At 39.6% G+C, this 15,287-nt stretch overlaps 1 protein-coding gene across 2 annotated transcripts; it reads right to left on the reverse strand.

The window, feature by feature from the left end:
• Positions 1 to 1,160: 1,160 nt before the first annotated feature.
• LOC139627910 (SHC-transforming protein 1-like) lies at positions 1,161 to 14,778 on the reverse strand. 2 transcript variants are annotated; one of them, XM_071489100.1, is made up of 14 exons: positions 14,158 to 14,778; positions 13,864 to 13,942; positions 13,207 to 13,769; positions 10,238 to 10,308; positions 8,391 to 8,451; positions 8,144 to 8,263; positions 7,962 to 8,015; positions 5,878 to 5,929; positions 5,631 to 5,757; positions 4,897 to 5,089; positions 3,402 to 3,474; positions 2,797 to 2,905; positions 2,543 to 2,690; positions 1,161 to 2,461 (listed from the first exon to the last, which is right to left on the reverse strand). In XM_071489100.1, exons 2-14 carry the CDS (start codon positions 13,913 to 13,915, stop codon positions 2,333 to 2,335), a joined length of 1,752 nt encoding a protein of 583 aa, XP_071345201.1. In that variant the 5' UTR covers positions 13,916 to 13,942; positions 14,158 to 14,778; the 3' UTR covers positions 1,161 to 2,332. The 2 variants fall into 2 exon arrangements, with proteins under 2 accessions (XP_071345201.1, XP_071345202.1); XM_071489101.1 differs by having other exon boundaries at positions 13,864 to 13,974.
• Positions 14,779 to 15,287: the final 509 nt, after the last annotated feature.

The raw sequence follows: 15,287 nt of genomic DNA on the forward strand, positions 1-15,287 counted from the left end.
TGTATATCAATATATCAATATATTACACAGTCACAGTGCTTCATTTTTTTTTCTACCAGATTAAAAAAAAGTTGGAAAAGTTAGATTCCATAATAATGAATGAAATAATATCTTATTTGTTAATTGCTCCTGTTACACATGGTCATCCTAAATAATCAAAAAGTTTTATGTTTTAAAAATTTCTTTCATGAAGATTTCTAGAGCTGCAACCATTAGTCAACTCATTGATTAGTTGATCTTCAGAGAATTATTGGCAACAGTTTTGATAACGAAAGAATCGTTTTATCATTTTTTTAAAACAAAGGAGAAAAAAAAGCCAAATATTTATGCTGTTTCTAGCTTCCCATATGGGATGATTTGCTACTTCTCTTCGTCACACGATCAGAAACTAAGTATCTTTGGATTTTGGATTGTAATTCAGTTTTGACAGTGTGAGACTCACGTCTTCAGTCCTTTGATTTTTTTTACTGACAGATCTTCCGTCTTTATCCTTCTTAGCCTTTAGACTGGACATGTCTATTTTAATAGTGGAAGGCTTACCATAATTATTCTTTTCATTTCTTTCATCTGTTTTAATCTGTCTGAGATGAACAAGGCATAGGTATGCGATTACCACGAAAGAGCAGAATCTCTGAGGCAGAGGCCTTATATTGTGGAGCAACCAGAACCTGCAGCTTTTGATTTCATCAAAATACTACGTCTGCTGATTTCTCAAGTTGACACCATGTCTTTAACTGTGTGTAATCCAGTACAACAGCTGACGTAGTGATGATTTCATCAGACAAACTCAAACCTTACGGGCCTCTACACACCAGGTTCAACATTCCTGCTCTGCTATGATCATACTGACCTTAAACTTGCAGTTCAAATAATAATAATTCTGTTTTCATTACATGGCATGGTTGCACCACAAGTGTCCGGTCCCAGTCTGGAGTCAGGAGGCTCCTGACTCCATGTGTCCTGGGTCACACTGATGAGTGTTAGGAAAAAAAAAATCAATCAACTCTTCCTCTTCTTTGTGCAGCATCTTGCACTGAGCATTTTGATTGGCTGTTAAACACAACAGGAAACAGCAATGCCACCTTGCACTCCGCCAAAATAAAAAACAAATTGCATCTTTATATCACAACGACACATGTAAATAAAACTTTGATGCAATAAAAAGTTTATTGTGAATATAATTCTTATGATATTGAAATATTGATGGGTTTGTCACTGTCACTTTTTTTTACTTTTGTAATTTTGCTCTGTAAGATAAAGTCACTATACCCCACATTGCTGCGGGTGGGAAATTAATTTTTTTCAGATTAATGCCTTCATTGGCCATGTGTTACCACAAAAAATATTTTGCCAACAGTATGAAATATATAAGTTCATCAGTATTATTACTTTTATTTCATCGGTAGAGCTGAAATCCAGATATTCAATATCTATGGATGAAAGTCACATGTTTGAAAGGTTTTGTCATGTTCACAGAGAAAGAAAACAAGGAAGCAATGAAACATTTTTTCTTTATGACTTCCTCTTGAGGTCTCATGACTCATGACTTTTGTCTCATGACTTGTTAGATTTGTCTTTTAACTACTGATAGGTGTGTATTGTGAAGCTGATTGCTGACCAAGTAGTCAGTGTGAAGTAGCTCAAATGAGTAGTTAAAATTGTGCAAGTATTTAATTTAATAATGATTTGTGTCAAGTTGTAATGTGATGTGAAGAACCGTTAAAAGGTGTTGTGTTGTTCACCAGTGTAAGAAGGAATAAAGCTGTGTTTTTGTGGTTGTTGGTTTAACACAAAAGAATGAACAAAGTCTAGTAATCCATTCTGTAAAAGAACTAAAGATGTATTTGATTACACTTAATGGGGAACAAAAACATTACTATTTGCCAGTTTATCTACAACTAAATTGCAAATCTGTTGCTGTGGATTCAGGTTACAAAGAGTATTTGAATACCATATTCACAATGTAACAAATAAGTGGGATGAAAAGTTATTTCCAAAAGTCCAGCATGGGAAATGGGAACACAATACAGTAACAAATCAAAACAAATGAACGCAAGACAAATTTAGCATGTAGAAAAAGATTCTGAAAGCCTGCCAACACTCTGGTCATTTCCTCCCGACACCAGTGATTGTGCTTAGACTTTGAGTAAACACCAGCAAATTCAGCCTGAGAGAGAGAGGGACAGGATGCTCTGCAGGCCGGCAGCTGTTCTCAACACAGAGTGAGAGCTTACTTAAATGTTAGGAAAGTCAAACTGTTCACTGCACATATACAACATACTGTGTGTATATTAATAGCTAATGTATGCATGTGACAGCCTATGAAGGTTCGTTAGTGTCTTTGTAGGATTGGCTGTTTCAGTCGCAGCTCACTGCTTCCAGAGATGATTGGCATCTGGTTCTCCATATGGAAACGCACCAGGTGACCAACACTCAGAAACACCTGATCACGGGTCCGGACCTGGTCACACAGAAAACAGGCTTAGGTACTGAGGCCATTCTCCTCTCCTAATGCATTTAAACTCCAACGGCACACCTTTACCTGTCCATGGGGATCGACCAGCAGTAGGTGCCGCACCGTGGCTCCCTCCATACCACTGAGTACATACTGGCCAGAGGCAGAGCTGCTCTCTCTGACCAGGAAATCCCCACTACAGGTGAGAAGTGACTCTGCCTGCTTTCTACCTAACCTGCGAGGAAGGACACAGAGTTACTGAGAAAGGAAGCGGGAGATGTACATTAGCAGATAGACACATTAAAGTAGATCATAAAAGCACAGGGATGTTGGTCACCTACCTGCCGTGGAACCAGCCTTCCTCCTGGATCAGGTCCTGGATTGGTGACTCAGAGAGAGGAGTACACTGTTCAGCACTGACCTCAGATCCCACTGAGTCTGCTGGAGACACTACAGAGAAAGAATACACCAGCTGGGTCATACCAAGCAGAATTATATCATGGTTTATTTTACTATTCTAGCTAGTGTTAAATAAATAGGTTGAATTACTCTAAAGCTACTGTCAAATTAGCTTCACATTTTAAAACTCCAACTTTGTGATCTGATTTGTGGTTAACTTTAAACTGACAGTCAAGGTGTTTTAATGGCTGCATTATAATAGAGCAAACGGTGTGCTGTCTGAAGAAAACAAGGTCAAGTGAACCCAGCTTCAGTAAAGACTAGTAGACTCAACAGAAAAGTTCTAGCTGCAATCAAAAAGCTTAAAATCATGTTGTTTTGTTTTTTATTTGAATGTAATTTCTTTCTTTATATAAACTACTTTTAATACTACTACTGTGCTTTCTCATTCACATACCAGCACTCGATAGTGTAGCTACGTACATGTATAAAGAGACACACACTCATGCATTGTGGCTTGGATTGGTAGTGTATTGAAGATTTTTACCTGCAGGTGGAGCTGGAGTTTCCTTTGTGATGGAGCAGTTCTCATACAGAGAAACAGGCCGAGGCAAATGAACCTGCAACAGCACGGAATGAGTCATACACACAAAGACAGACATCTTTGCATGTTTGTGTGTGTGTGTGTGTGTGTGTGTGTGTGTGTGTGTGTGTGTGTGTGTGTGTGTGTGTGTGTGTGCGTGTGTGCGTGTGTGTGTGTGTGTGTGTGTGTGTGTGTGTGCGTGTGTGTGTGTGTGTGTGTGTGTGTGTGTGTGTGTGTGTGCTTTCAGGACCAGTAATGGCCTAAAGGTAAGAGATGTGTGCTCTTCACAGGAAAGTCGTGGATTCAATTCCCAGACCAGCACAATAATTCTGGGAGGTGAATGAGAAGTACTTGTGCCTCCCTTATTACCAACTACTGAGAAGCCCTCGAGCAAGGCATGAAAAGCTCAACTGCTTCCGCTCAGCAGGCAACAGATACAATTATGTTATACAGGAAGGCATCAAGATTTAATTGTATGAACATTTGTGCTCTCTTAGATAAAGAGAGAATATGAAATGTTTATGTACATGTCTGTCTGTATCATATTTAATTCTAAAGATATGATTACTTATTTCTTTTAAGATGTAGTACTGTCTTTTCTTCTGGTTGTCATGGAAGTTTACTGCTGAAATATATTACCACACATATAAAACCATTGTAACAGCACAGTAAAGAAACAGTAGGCTGTACTACAATACATGCACACATTCAAGGACCCAGGCATTAACCTAATGGCACTGGCTCATACTGACTGAAAATTTGGCCACAAACAGCACAAAGCCCAGCTTGCTTGCGTCAGCCATATCTTATGGTCTGTATGAATTTATGAAGGTTTAAAGTTCAGAATTATTAGAGGAATCATTTACCGTAGAGTTTACAATAGACCCAATTCCAGTCTGCGAAACCAAGTTCTTTAATTTAATTTCCCTCAGCAGAATATTCCAAGTGGCTGGAGCAGATAACACAAAAGTTTTATTTCCCATAGTTCCATACATCGAGGACACACATAAGCTTAGATTGGAAGATAAACTCTATGAAATTTGCAGAGATGTGAGGGAGGTTACCAGTGACTCAGCCAGCAAACCCTTGGTGCAGAGCACAATGATGATTTAGTGGTTTTAAGTTGGTGATAAATCCTAATGCCCTGTGATGAACAGAGTCCAACGGGTGAAGACATTGTGCTGGTGCATTGACGTGTAATAAGTCACCATAATCAAAAACTGGCAAGAAGGTAACAGCTACCAGCCTTTCCCTGGCCTCCAACGAAAAACAGGACATTTAATAAATAACCTGAACATCAGTCTTCGTTTCTTTACAAGGTTTTCAACACGTTGCTTAAAAGATGATGTTGTGATGAGTTGTAACAATATAGCATATGATACAATATATAATCTATGCTAATGTTAATACATTATTTTCATTATTATATTTGTTGTTTGGTGTTACAATTAACTCTTACCCCCAGTTTGTCAGCATCCTGTTTGTTCTCCTCCCTTGTGATGCGCAGGTCCTCTATTCCACCAGGAGGTGGCGTCTTCCCTGGGATCACATTGTAGTAATCACAGTGCTCACTGACTTCACCTTCCTGCTCGGCCTTCTGGTCTGTGATCGTCTCCTCTGGGCTCCAGTTGGGACAGATTCTCACTGCTGACCTGCAGCCAGAAAGTTATATGATGTTAACTTCTAATTCATATAATATGCAGTGCAGTTGAGCACTCACAACACAAAAATAGAGACACATACTCAAATTAAGAGCATAGATTCCTTTGAATTTGCTCAGCTTGTCAACATTAAATTGCAACTAGTTGCAACTGATTTTTTTTATTTTGTTCATTATTTTGTCTATAAAAAGTCAGAAAATAGTAAAAAATGCTCATCCCAAATTCCCAAAGCACAAAGTGACACATTCACATTGCTTGTTTTATCCAACTAAGGACAAAACTCAGACCTATTCTATCTGCCACTTATTTATTTACTACCTACCTGTCTACTTATAGAGTTAAAGACCAATTAAAACGTACATTTGAGAAGTTACCATCAATGAATGTTTGACATTTTTGCTTGAAAAGAGAGACATTATTAAACTGCACTTCTGATCAGATGGGTGGAATATGCAGTACATTAAGATGGGATGTGTGGCAATTAATTGTTCTGTGTCACATCAATAAGATGGCCACCGTACAGAAGGACAACCTGGGATTGGTGGAGAGGAGCGATGGTGTGTGGCTGAGAAGTTGGCGGAAGCGAGTCTCAAAGGCCTGACCGATGCTGTTGATAACCTCGCAGGCCCGACCATGTGGACACTCCAGGATGTGACATGCTGACAGCAAGAGAAGGAAGAGAGAAGTTTTCTCCATAATGATGACGGTAAGAGACTGTGTCACAAAGCCCAGCTCAATATAATGATAAATTCTGGGAGGAGCACAAACCTGTCCCTTACCTCTCTGATTGGTGAGGTCCTTGGCAACGTAAGCGATGTAATCTGCCATGTCCTGTAAACAAATTAAGAGAAAAATAATGTGATAAATACAATTATATATACATAGTGTATGCATAGTTTAAGAGTAACACAAGTAAATAAGTATCATACAGTTAGAAAACTGACTACAGTAAAGTTTGCCAACATTAGCTAACATTAGCCCCCAAAAGCTACTGGTCATACCAGATCAAGTAAAGCTGTAACAGCAAAACCTTTGAGTGTATTAAACTGAACAAAGGAGGCTCTCATTGCCCTTGAAATCAGCTTTTCATTTGTAAGAGCAGGAATGTTTTATTTTTTCTTTCAAAAGGTTAGTCCCTTCTAAGGGATCCTCTTCATGTCTGTGCATGTCGTGCATGTGATTATTAAAGCTCCTGACAGTGTTGTTGTGTAGTTGATTTTATAACCTGTACATCTGGTGGGTTTAGGATCTATTACAATATAATAATATTTTTTTTTAAATACTTTTCTAATAACACTAACATTTTTAATTTAACATCATAATTGAAAACACAGCAGCCATTTTCGGTCAACGGTCATCAGTGTGTATTCTCTGTTTAATTAATTCACTCCCTATCAGTGGTTCTCTGATACTAATACAAGAGCAGAGTCAGCTGAATATGTTCCATGATGAAGCCTCTGTGGCAGATTGATTTTAATTCTCCCCGCTATCTCCGATGTGTCCGAGCCAACTGAGCGAGGCTTAGAGCACACGACAAGATTATTTTAGCTAATTAATTAAACAGCAAGCTATAATCCCATCCATAGCTCCTCCGGAGTCATTACTCAGAGAGAAACTACAGACCTGTTCTCTCTAATCTTAGACAGTGTAACCTCAGAGTATTAAAGTAGCAATGAAATGAGTACAGTGCACCCAATATTTGTAGCAAATGTTTGTTTAAGTTGAAAAAGTGAGTTAATGGACTAGGGCTTGACCTAGACAGCAGCTAATAATTGACATGGCTGTTCAGACAGTAACAGAGTGGCATTGATTTTTTTTCCCTCCTACTCATTATGGACATTCAGGCAACAGGAAGTTTTTCACTCAGGACGAATAACCCAAATTCTGTCATATGGAAATAATGCGGGCATAGAGGGAAAATCAATAAGAGATAATAGTTTGAAACAGTCATGACAAGGTGTAAAGATAATGGGAGCACATACTGGCTTTGATGGTTGTATTAAGTCACAAGAAAGGATTTCATGATTTGTTGCTTGTGCCTTATCATAAGTCAAAAGTGTGAGAGCAAACTTTAAGAGCAACTCTCAACTCAGATGGACATGTATTTTCTATCTTTTTTTCTATTCTCCTTTATTTTTTACAATCCCTCATTTTATTTGTGGGAAATCCTTGAAATTCATTTCCAGTTTTGATTAATGTGAAATTGACAACTCCCTAATCTACTTATAACATGCCGTAATTGAGGAATGTGTGTAATTGAAACCGAAATCTTATAACATGGGGACCTTGAAGATGCATGGAGAGAGATTGTTAAAAACAAACTCAGTGTAAGCTGTAATGTTGTTTCTTTGCATCCCTCGAGAAAAGAGAATGGTGTAACGTCCAATCAAGTGTTTGAACTGAGTTCAAATAGTGGGCTAAAGCTTTTCTGATATTGTTTCAGGTAACTTATTATTCATTATGGCAGAAGATATCTTTTACAGTTATTTCAATACATGTCTCAGAGGGAGTATGCTCACATATTGTTAATAGCTTTTATTGTGAAGCAGTAGTTGCAAGTAGGAGTAAAAGTGAGGGATATTTATCTTTCACTTAAGTCAAAGATTTCACTTTTAGCGACTTGATAAATATGGACGCTGACCTCGCAGCACCTACTAGAAGTGCAGACGGATCAAGAGTTGGGGTAGGAAATAATTCAATCCTCCACAAATGGCAGCAAACCAAGCAGTAATCAAACAAAATCCAATTACTCACTGTGTATGTGTGTGTGTTTTTGTGCATATGCTACCCTGTTTGTGTCCCAATCTGACCACGAACGTGTTTGTACATGTGAAACATTTGACATTTGAGAATATGAACATACTGGGTCTCCTCCCGAGGCAAATGAAATGGCCTGCATAGGGTGGTGGGCAATCTTCTGAGGAAGAGAAGAGAGGACGAAAAATATAAAAATATAAATAAAAACAGAAGCAGGGGCAGTAGTCACTCCATACCTCAATAATTCAGATGTGTGACAATTGTGGTTTAGCGTGTTGAAGATGTCACCTGTAAGGAGGAGGCAGCGATCAGAGTCACACTGTCTGTGGAGACCGTGAGGATGATCCTGCTCCCAGAAAACTGCAGGTTGATTTGACCCAGAACAGCAGAGAGTCCCTTATACACAGGCTGATGAAGACAAAAATCACAGTCATTCTTGATGTGTCTGTGTTGATTGCATTACTGTGTGTGTGTGTGTGTGTGTGTGTGTGTGTGTGTGTGTGTGTGTGTGTGTGTGTGAGTGTGTGTACCATACCCTTTTACTTTTCACTGTTGTCTTGGCTGATGTCTTCTCACACAGTCTGCTGATTGCCTCTCTGCACACACAAGCAGGGGCGCACACACACACATTAACACACACATTAACACATGAACACATGTTACCATATAAACACACACATACGCAGATTATAATCATGTTCACATACACACACACACACACACACACATATACAAAACAGAGTGCACCCTGCTATCATGTGACTTGCATGTGAGAATATGAGAGGAAGGAAACTACATCACAAGAAGGCTGATTTACAGAATATCAGTGAAATAAAACGCACTGTAACATTACATTAGAAATTACAACCGTATATAGTGATGGAAAGCAACTAAGAACATTTACTCAAGGACTGTACATGGATACAGTTTTGAGGTATCTGTACTACTGCCACCAAATACAAATCAAAAGGGTCTTGACATCAAGTGTTCACAAGTCTTAAAACATGTCTTGTTCTATGAACTTATTGTATGTTTTTACTGTGACATTCCTAATGTAAAATCTTAATCTAAAAAGTAATTTGTAACTATAGCTGTCAGATGAAAGTAGCATTAGAGAGAAGTACTCAAGTGAAGTACAAGTGCCTCAAAACTATACTTAAGTGAAGTGCTTGACAAAATTAACTTAGTCACTTGACACAACTGAAGTAGTTAAAATTAGCTCCACCTCGTCTCGCTGCACTGTTAAAGTGCTGCATAATTAGTGCTTTTCATTTTGATGCTTTACACAATGTGTTGATGATACTTAAATAAATGTTCCTTAGAAAAATTTGCAAGTGCATGACTTGTAATGGTGTATTTTCACATAGTGGTACTGCTACTTAAGTAACATATCTGAATGCTTCCTCCACCACTGACCACAGCATATGTGCCTGTGATGAACTTAATTCGAGAAAGACTGCAGTTGACCACAAAACCATATTATTCTGACTCCAGGATAAAGATGAAAAATGTGCCATCTGCAGCATTAAAGCAGAGACACCTCTGCATGTATGAGCGTTCCATAGAAATTATGTAAAAGATTTATCAGTGAGCCCTTTCCTGGTCAGATAAAGGATACATATGCAAACGTGTAGATTAAAACAGGGCTAGATTAGACTAAAAAAAACTGCCTGAAAAATAATTAAAACAAAAAACTGTTGTTTAAAATATTCCTGGTTTGTATCTTCATATTAAAGCAGTAATTTTTCAGAGCTTTGCAGTTGCTGGGTTACTTGTCATCAGAGAGCTGATGCTTATTGGGTCAGAGAGGTCAAAGGAGACAAACACCCACACAAACAGAAGTAACATCCCACTAGGCAGCAAGGCTTTTTCCAGGAAATGCTTTTTGTGTGCTCTTTCTCTCTTCTCTCCTTCTCCTTCTCTCTCTCTCTCTCTTAATAAGTCTATGAGATATCATTAGGAGGAAATTCATCTAATTGGATTTTCTACCCCATCATTCAGCAGCGTTCTTGTGAACAGAGGTTGCTGTGTACAGCGGTGTTTTGGCATCCTGCACTAGGATGTCAATATCAAATGATGAGGAGAAAGCCCCAGTTTATGAAACATTATACATGTAATTTGATTTCCTCCCTTTGAAACGTTTTTTAAATAAGCCACACATGTCTTGATTGGTAAATATATGTTGAATGAATTTAGTCAGTCAGGATAAAGCACTTTCATCTTTTCTGTTTCCTCTTCCATGCAGATGCAAAACATCAACTTATGCATGCATAGTTCTATTCTGATATATCATATCAGCAGTAAGCTGTTCATGCTAAGGTATCTGTGCATATTTGTGTGTGGGTGTGTGGTGGGAATGCGAGGAGTGCGACAACCTCCTACCGTGTGACTTGCATTCTTGTATCAAAGTCGAGGGTTCTCATGGACTGGGTCACCTCCACACTGCCCATGTACTTAAAAAACAGAACGAATCAACAGTTACTCACTGAGTCCAATGTGAAATAATACCTCTAGAAACAGCTATTAAAAGTCCTAAGTGACCTCAGACAGAGTGCGGATGTAAGCTAGAGGAAGCAATGTTCCTGTCCCATTCCTCCTCCATTTAAGTGTCCCCAACAGGACTGAAAGATAAATTGGACAGACTGAGATGATTAAACAGGAAAGGAAATGAGAAACATAAAATGTAGCAGACATGACTGACTTTTCCTTATTTTTGGTTTTCTCTCCTTTACTTTTTACTGATTTCCCTCTGAACAGCTTTCTCCCCTCAAGCCTCTAAACATTATGTGAGAAAACGTAAGGATGGTAATTACTGTTGTAGAGTTAAAGAGTCCATGACCTATGTACAGAGCATATGCAACATGTAATGACAGATTGCTACATTTAGCTTTTAAGGGATCAAAAGTCAATAAGCCTGGAAACCAGTGAACCACATTGTACTGTACTGATAACTAGGCTGAAACATTTTGCTGGTCTCAGCTGGTCTCAGATTCATGTAGAATGAAGAGAGTTTCTGTTTATCCATATTAGTATTTTTCAAATACCACTGGCACTCCTTGATGTTCCAAAGGGTTATAGACTTGGTCCTCTCATATTCTTATCATCCATACTTCCAATCAGACAAATTATATAATATCAAAATGTGAAAAAAATAAAGCACAAGTCTGATATTTCACAGAGCATGGGCATAATTTCCAATGGACATGGTGGCTCCAGCTGTCTGACCTACAGTGACATATACTTTGCTGATTTTCCAGCAGATTTTGTGGCTAAAGTTCAGCTACGTTTTGACCACACGGTGTTGATAGAAGGCAGATGTTGTGTCAGGGATAATTTTAAGGTCTCAGATGGTGTAAATTTTCATTTAATGCATCTCTGAGCATTCAGAGTTGTGTTAATCTATTCTCATGGTCCTACAGGGACTTCATAAAAAAATGATGCAAAGAGAATCATACAAGGTTGGGAAATAGATGATCATTTACATTCTGTTCAGTCTATAATATTCTAAATAGCTGCTTTTCTGGACTATTTGTGGTGCTTCATTTTGTGCACTCACTGCCATACAAGCTATTCACTTTTGCCTTTTTTCTGAAACCACCACTATGCAGATGACAGCCAACTGTGTATCTGTAGAGCCTGATGACCTCAACAATCTTAACTGATTAACACACCATATCTTTTCTGATATTATAAATTTCTGTCGTGCCTTTCTTTCCTCTTCCTATTCCAGCAATCTTTGGTTGGACCACTCAAGAAATCAGTGAAAACACCAAGGCTTGTACAGAGCGCAGCATTTGGAGTTTGAACCAAGAGTAAATAAGAGTAGGAGTCTAAAGCTATGCTAACGGCACTATGTGGCTGTGCTAAATGCTAACATCGACATGTTAACGTGTTAGCAACGACGATGCTAACTCACTGATATTTAACATGCGTAAAGTTCATCATCTTAATTAAGCCTGTTAGCATTCTAGCATTTGCTAACTGGAACAAAACACAAACTACAGATGAGACTGAATGTAATTGGTTTTTCAGGCATTTTCTTATAAATCAAAGTACTTGACTCACTGGTGATGGTACTAGATGAAAAATTAAGGGAGCCTAATCACGACTGTTACAATTTCAAGGTGCGTAAATGTCTACCAAATTTCATGGTATCAACAATAGGTGATGAGAACTTTAAAACAACACCTCATGATGGTGCTAGATGAAAAGTCATGGGTTCACCAAAGTCATCAGGATTCATTGGGACCAAAGAATATCTGTGCAAAGCTTGGGGCCAATCGATCTAGTAGATTTTGAGATATTTTACAGGACAGGAAAACTTTAACCTGCGTGATCATATAGTTTAATCGAAAACCATTTAAAATTTGTCAAGACAAAACAAGTCAACCTCAACCGGTGACCATGAATGTCTGTACAAAATTGCAATCCAGTATTCAACTTCCACATTTAAGGAAAAGCTTTGGACATTTTGACATGTATTTGATTATGAAGATTAGCAGTTAATGCTACCAGACAATATTTATGCCTTGTGCTTGGATACACTTTGGCCAGTCCCATTTCTATTAGTCATGGGCCTCAGCAGAGGAGACCCTATAGGCTGGACGCAAGATGAGTAAGTCCATTGATGGAGACCAGACTTAAATCAATACACGTGTGTGAGTATATGTGTGGGTGGGGTGAGTGGGCAGGAGAGTATGTATGTGTGTGCTTGTTTGTAGAGGACAATCAAACAGTCCGTTCTCATTTCCATCAGCGGACAGCTCACAGGCCCTGCTCCTAATCACCCATGCGGACACACCTCCGGTTCTAGGACAGCATGGGCTCTGCTGATACCGGATACATTCACACACATGCACTCATATGCACACACACACACACATGCACACTCACACACACTAGCGGAGCAGATCTAGAGAGGAGCAGAGAGCCAGGATGAGTCACTACTGCCTACACAGGAAGCTCTATGTGAGAGGGAGGGGGTGAATGTACGAAAGTGAGTGTGATAGTGTGAATGGAGCACAGGGAGACAGGAAAGTGTTTTTACGTGAGTGTGTGTGTGTGTGTGTGTGTGTGTGTGTTGCCGCTGTGTGTACCTCAACTCTCTGCTGGGACCCTGGATATGAGGTTAGCTACACTTTCTTGCTCAGTTTAAAGTGAAGAAGCTTTATACTGACACAAGCTACGTTTACGTGTAATGTTCAAACACATCAATAATTTTCGGCAAATTATTAAAGTGAAAAACACTGAGATTAGTCGGGCAAGGAAACTCCCACATACTCTTAGTTGTGATCTGCTACACAACCTGTGTATTCATGCACTGTTATTGGTTTGGATGTGTTGATAGGTACCTTGATGTCATGGTGAACTGCTTTGTTTGCTGTCCCCAACTCTGTACAGTCATCTGCTGCAGAGGAAGTCTGCAAACAGCACAGAGCATCTCTGGTCAGTGAGCAGGGAGAACAGCCGGGGGTCCAGGGGAGGCTGGCCATCCGATGCAGGGTGATGGGTCTCCTGGTGCAGCACAGAGCCGAGTGAGTTCGATTTTGGCCAGTAGATAGGGCCACATTAAGGGAAGGTTGGCTACAAAATCTCTGATTAGGTCCTGATCCCCACTCTGTTCTGGACAAAGGTCTGTCAGTGTGTCCATCACTGGTTCTGTCCCCAGCTGTGTTTCTCTGTCCCCTCAGACCCCGCAGAGAAATGGGGCTTTGCAGTCGGATATTGGCCACACGGGGGATGAAGTCCCTCAGGGTGGATGGCCCGTGGTGTGAAGGCGTCCCAGGATCCAGTTGGGCAAAATCAGAGTCTAACTGGAGTTCCCCCTTCAGGGGAAGCATTCTTTGGGGCCGATCCTCCAGAGACGTCAGTGAATCGTTACGCAGACGACTGTATTTGGTGCGCTTCAGCATGCCTGTAGAAGATGAAAGTGTCACAATCAGATATGCAGTACAGTGATTTCCATCGTACTGATTGTGACTGTGATGACCACAATTGAGAGGAGCTACCTGGTAAGAGTCCTGTCTGTGATTTGAACCTGGGTAAGGTTTGCTCTCTCATAATCAGGGAACTGGACAAAGAAGAGCACTGAGACAAAGTGAAAAAGAAGAAAGGAAAACCTGCCAGGAATTAGATTCCACACAGTTATTACACACAGAGGTTTGACTGGAGATTGCAGAAAAAAGACAAGACATAAAATGCAATGAGTTGATCATTCTGCACTGCTAATCATCTGATCGTTGACAGATTATCTGGCATACAGTGTGGAATTCCTACTGTAAATTACACTAAATTCAACTCACCAGCGTGGGACTGGGGATGTCCTGTGTAGTCTAAAGTCCAGTCTGCTCCGCTCTAGTCATGTTGAGTACAGTCCCATCCTACTGACCCATAGACTTTCTCAGTCAGTTGCCAGGCTTCCAGCTCTGCTTCACCTCCACGTTAACTTTCCTCCCCTCTGTCTTTTCTTTCTGAGGCACAGCAGAATTGTGCAGCTTTTATGAATGAACTTTCTTTTTTTTTTTTTTTTTTATGAATGAGAGGCTCTCGCTCACTTCCTCTGTCTCTCTATGACGGTGCATGCAGATGAATGTGTGAATGGAGCGGAGGAGAGATTGACAGACAGCCCCTAAGGCTCTATCCCCCTCCCTCACCCGTAAACTACCATCCAATCACAGGCGGGTAGGGTGACTCATGCTGTACACACACACACACACACATTTATACACTGAAGCAGAGCCAATACAGTGCATGAGTGCTCTAATCCTCTCTTCTAACATGCCTTGCACCTCGGAGATACTGTTAAAGTGTGTTATTGATACATTATTAGCTTGGCTATCCCCAGAAAAAATGTTTTCCCCTAATTTGAGAAAATGATGATATTTAATAAACATAGTAATTGTAGAAAAGCTCAGACTGACTTGATTTACTGCACCTAATGCATGTAATAATCAAATGACCGGCATGAACGCACAAGAGGAAGGGGATTTAACTGAAACATTTGCATTTCCGTTTGATTGCAATCAGAATAATATATTAGACGCCAGCTAAAGAGTGTTTTACATACTGTACCTATTCCTGATTTTAAGATTATTATCTTTAAACAACAAAATGCAGGCAGAGCATAGCAGAACTTCCATATTTTCACATACATAAGTCAAGAAAATTCTGTGTAAAGTATTTCTGACCTCAGGATTTCTCTGCAAAACAAATAACTTCATTACAGATAACTTGAATGAGACTTGATAACTTGAAAATGCATATTTGATGGAAATAAGGTGGATGTGAGAAAAAAAAGATTAGACAAGCCTTCAAGTCTTAGTGCATAAAATAACGTACAGCAGAGCACAGTCCCCTCCTAGTGGTCGTTCAGTAAAACTGCAATCTAGGCCTGCAAATAATGACCATTTTTATTGTCAATTCATCTGAAGGC

The sequence above is a fragment of the Trachinotus anak genome, unplaced genomic scaffold (assembly GCF_046630095.1).
Source record: "Trachinotus anak isolate AG129_WGS33_773 ecotype Australia unplaced genomic scaffold, CSIRO_AGI_Tana_v1 ptg000011l, whole genome shotgun sequence".
Classification (NCBI taxonomy): domain Eukaryota; kingdom Metazoa; phylum Chordata; class Actinopteri; order Carangiformes; family Carangidae; genus Trachinotus; species Trachinotus anak.

Excerpts from the sequence above, each read along its gene's own strand:
- LOC139627910 (XM_071489100.1), bottom strand. The coding sequence starts at position 13,915 with ATGAGAGAGCAAACCTTACCCAGGTTCAAATCACAGACAGGACTCTTA. Across the intron at positions 10,309-13,206 it reads CAGTTCACCATGACATCAAG|TACATGGGCAGTGTGGAGGT; the intron begins GTACCTATCAAC and ends CTGTTTTTTAAG. Across the intron at positions 8,016-8,143 it reads TCGCTGCCTCCTCCTTACAG|AAGATTGCCCACCACCCTAT; the intron begins GTGACATCTTCA and ends TCTCTTCCTCAG.